Source organism: Penaeus vannamei, chromosome 28, assembly GCF_042767895.1.
Source record: "Penaeus vannamei isolate JL-2024 chromosome 28, ASM4276789v1, whole genome shotgun sequence".
NCBI classification, from domain to species: domain Eukaryota; kingdom Metazoa; phylum Arthropoda; class Malacostraca; order Decapoda; family Penaeidae; genus Penaeus; species Penaeus vannamei.
In genome coordinates, this window is record NC_091576.1 from 35,015,284 (window position 1) to 35,019,930 (window position 4,647).

A 4,647-nucleotide genomic window follows, 5' to 3' on the forward strand; every position below is an offset into this window, starting at 1 on the left:
CCGTGTCCTCCGCCGCCGTGCCCACCATAGCCTCCACCTTTAGGACCAGCAATATTGAAGTTGCTGTTCGAGGTACCACCTACACCGTATCCTCATCCTCCGTGTCCACCTCCCCCGTAGCCTCCCCCTCCTCCGTGTCCACCTCCCCCATATCCTCCACCTCCTCCCCCGTATCCTCCGCCACCTCCTCCGTGTCCGCCGCCTCCGTATCCTCCTCCTCCATGCCCACCTCCCCCATATCCTCCACCTCCTCCGTGTCCACCGCCTCCATGTCCTCCCGCCTGGCAGAAGGCAGCCAAGCAAGCCGTGCCGACCAGCGCCACTATCAGCTTCTGTAAGCAAGAGCAAATTGCATGTAAGTCAAAGAGTGGCAAAGGCATCTATAACACCGCCTATGTAAGGCCTAATGACAATAAAATTTACGCGAGTACCCTCTGGTGGTTTGGGAAATTTGTGTGTGCATATATATATATATATATATATATATATATATATATATATATATATATATATGTGTGTGTGTGTGTGTGTGTGTGTGTGTGTGTGTGTGTGTGTGTGTGTGTGTGTGTGCGTGTGTGTGTGTGTGTGTGTGTGTGTGTGTATGCGAGCGAGGTTGTGTGTGTGAGTGTGTCCGTGTGTTCGAGGCGAAAAGGAGAGTTGATAAGCACGAAATCTCACCCAGTAAGGGTTTAAGATGTAAGTACTTGGTTTAAGAGCAGCTAATGTCTTGTAACACCAAAGGTGATATATTTCTCGATTTGTCAGATCCTTTCTCGAGTAATACTGGGAAAAGAAAGGAATGACTCATTAAAATTATTGTTTTATTACATTTATATTCACAACATACATATGCATCATTTAAACTCACTTTACAACACTTGCTGTAACATTCTTGCACACCATTACTTCCCATAGCCATAACCGCCGCCTCCATGTCCTCCTCCGCCTCCATATCCACCGCCTCCGTACCCACCGCCCCCATGTCCTCCTCCTCCGCCACCTCCGTATCCACCGCCTCCATGACCTCCTCCGCCACCATAACCTCCACCTTTAGGACCAGCAAGGTTGAAGTTATTGCTTGATGTACCTCCTCCTCCACCATATCCTCCTCCACCTCCTCCGTATCCTCCTCCACCGTGTCCACCTCCCCCATATCCTCCACCTCCTCCCCCGTATCCTCCGCCACCTCCTCCGTGTCCACCGCCTCCGTAGCCTCCTCCTCCTCCGAGTCCACCGCCTCCGTAGCCTCCTCCTCCTCCGTGTCCACCACCTCCGTAGCCTCCTCCACCTCCGTGTCCACCTCCCCCATATCCTCCACCTCCTCCCCCGTATCCTCCGCCACCTCCTCCGTGTCCGCCGCCTCCGTATCCTCCTCCTCCATGCCCACCTCCCCCATATCCTCCACCTCCTCCGTGTCCACCGCCTCCATGTCCTCCCGCCTGACAGAAGGCAGCCAAGCAAGCCGTGCCGACCAGCGCCACTATCAGCTTCTGTAAGCAAGAGCAAATTGCATGTAAGTCAAAGAATAGCAAAGGCATCTATAACGCCGCCTATGTAAGGCCTAATGACAATAAAATTTACTCGAGTACCCTCAGATGGTTTGGGAAATTTGTGTGCATATTTTATATATATATATATATATATATATATATATATATATATATATATATATATATATATATGTGTGTGTGTGTGTGTGTGTGTGTGTGTGTGTGTGTGTGTGTGTGTGTGTGTGTGTGCATATATAAATGCGAGCGAGGGTGTGTGTGTGTGTGTTCGTGTGTATGTGTGTGCGGGGCGGGGGGCTGACAAGCAACCTGAAATTAAATGAAGCACAAAATATCATAAATTTCTGTGTAACCGTGAGTACATACATACAGACACATATATGCATAACCATTATAAAAAGTGTTTGCGTGTGTGAGACAGAAGTCTGTATAGTAGATGTATACTTTGAGGTTAATCTATTTAATCTTAATTATCAAACGTTAACTGATGTAAATTTCCAGCCTTTCATCTCACATTCTCCACCGGACGACAATCCCATGTTCTTACCATCTCCTGCCTTGGTGAACCGCGTGTGGTGACGAGTGCTTGCACTGCGACTCTTATATACTGCCATGAGAAGCAGTGATCACTCAATCTTGCAGTGTCATCGATTTCTTCGCAGCTTTTGTCTTCGTGCAGCACTTGGAAGGAGAAAAGTCTGAACTATTCAAGATTTCTGAGTTTACTCTTGCGCAGATTTCTCAATTAAGGAAAGAGCATAGTTAAGGCAATGTCATCAACTTAGTCTTCTTACACGATGGGGACCACAACACCTCGACAGGAATGAATATGTCAACAAGAGCCCATTTGCGTTCCATCATATTTTGTAGCCATACTTCCTAATACTTTCGTTTAGTTCATTTTGAGGGAATCAGATGCTACCACCATTTGAGCATGTATCAGCTGACCTAATTGCATTGATTAAAGGTCTACGCAGAGGAGTAATGATCATTATTATAATCATGAGCTATTTGATGCTAAGCAGTGCAACGCTATTTTATCGCATTAGTTGGTGCGTTATCACGGGATATCAAAATATGATAAAATGAATGTATGCCCACTAAATTCGAGTGATGATATGAATTGCTTGACTCATATCAACCCTACCGTTCAATACACCAATAAGGACTTGGTGCCATGGTCTGATAGGAAGAGCTGATAGGAAAAGAGTTCGCGAACTAAAAGGAACCAACTGTCGCTATTTGTTCGCACTGACATCCACATTTTATTTTCAGTATCTCACGGTGAATCTATTTATTCATTCATCTGTTTTTTAGCATTTATCAGGGGGGAAAAAAAGTTGGAAAGTGTCTTGTAACCGAGAAACAGATTGACTACCCCTAAATTGAGAACCAACATTCTAAATGGCTGCAACACAGATCGTATGTATTGGGTTATATGTAGGAATTGCGGGTTGTATATACTGGGTTATATGCTTAAATGCTGCCCCGTATATGCTGCGTTATAAGCTGGAATGGACAAAAATTTGTTTTGTGAACCAAACAGGAAGACACATGGCCGCTTTATTAAATTAAAATTGTGCGAGGCAAGACCCAGTGAATATTCGCAAATACAGACATGTATATACACAACAATAAATGCATATCTATACATCTATCGGATATCTATACTTTTATCTATCTATCTATACGGTGGGTATGCATGTCTACACTGATAGATATGCCTTTATTTCTGTGTTTGTGCATGTCCGTATAACCAAAGTTCATTGGGTTGGGCCTCGCACAATTCTAACAAACCGGCCGAAGAGAGAAGCGTAATTCATGGTAGCGGTTTAGGGTGTGATGAGAGTACTGTCGAATATTGAGATGGTATACTTGATAATTATATTGAGATACTGTAATCATAGTAAGGTGATACTGGTAATGATATTGAGATGATCACAGATGCTAGGTGCATTTTCATTGAAGAAATTCCCGAGTACTTGAAGCAACATAGATAAAGCGGATACTTTAAACCGTATTCTTTTCAGGTATTTTGCTTGCGTTAAACACTGAGTTCAAGGAAACACTTAAGCATCCGATTTCATATTGAAGTGGTGGGTATAACTCGGCTAGTTTCCATACTGGTTAAGAAAGGACAGTAAAAGAGAGAAAAAAGTGATTTCTCATAAGGCATTAAGGATTCAGCTGCCCCCCAAAAATAGATAAAACCAAATGGATAAGTGAAACATAATTAAAGAATATGAATAGAAAGACCACTAAAGGCAAATAAAAAAGAACAAAAAAACTGGATGTTGAATCAGGTAATGAAAAAAAGGCGAAAGAGTTAGCAGGGAAATGAATGGGGAGTAGGATGTAATGAACAAGAAACTGGAGGAACAAATAACAAACATTGTGAGGAAAATGAGAGTTAGGCCCATGAAGACATCGTGTGGCGGCGACCGAAAGAAATGAAAGAAAATAGTAAGATTGTGGATCTTCATAAACTTAAAAGACATAAGAAGACGCGAAGAAAAGGGTGGCAAAGGCTAGGAAAACGTATAGTCATTGCATGTCTGTTGATAAATCCAAAGCTATGGGATTGCTAAACAGAGACAAGATATTTTAAAGACATATTACTCAACTGGCAACAGTTAAAGATAAGAATGTCAGAAAAGTTACCCATGAAGAATAAAGTACTCGAGGGAAGAACTTGAGGTCATCTAAAGAGTGGAAGGACCAGATCAAGGTATTACAGTGGAGGATGCGACATGGACCTTAAAGAATAAGATTACTGCTGAAGGAGATTGCAGCGGCTCAAAAGAAGGCTGAACAAGATTGAAATAAGATTAACAAAGTGTACAGAACACGATGGTCAAAAGGGTGATCCCATGAAATGTAAAAACTATAGGAGACATGGACTTCGGACTTTAGAAAAGATGTTAGAAGGAATGAAAACTTAAATGTCTATGAATAACACAATATTTGACTTTCCAGAGGAGAGTGCAATGGATGAAGCTTCACAATAGACTGTGTTAAAATAAGCAAATTACTCGGGCCTTTTTGTCTTTTCTTCTAAGGATTATGGTAGCATGCAAGGGCAGTTCACGGACAGGAACTTGAGGAAGAGAGGCGAAAAGGAGAGTTGATAAGCACGAAA

At 42.9% G+C, this 4,647-nt stretch overlaps 1 protein-coding gene across 1 annotated transcript; it reads right to left on the reverse strand.

Moving 5' to 3' along the window:
* Nucleotides 1–807: 807 nt before the first annotated feature.
* On the reverse strand, nucleotides 808–2,369 carry LOC138867148 (acanthoscurrin-1-like). The gene is made up of 3 exons (XM_070141621.1): nucleotides 2,303–2,369; nucleotides 1,988–2,115; nucleotides 808–1,490 (listed from the first exon to the last, which is right to left on the reverse strand). The coding sequence occupies exons 1-3, from the start codon at nucleotides 2,367–2,369 to the stop codon at nucleotides 903–905; spliced, it is 783 nt and encodes a 260-aa protein (XP_069997722.1). The 3' UTR covers nucleotides 808–902.
* Between the last annotated feature and the right edge of the window lie 2,278 nt (nucleotides 2,370–4,647).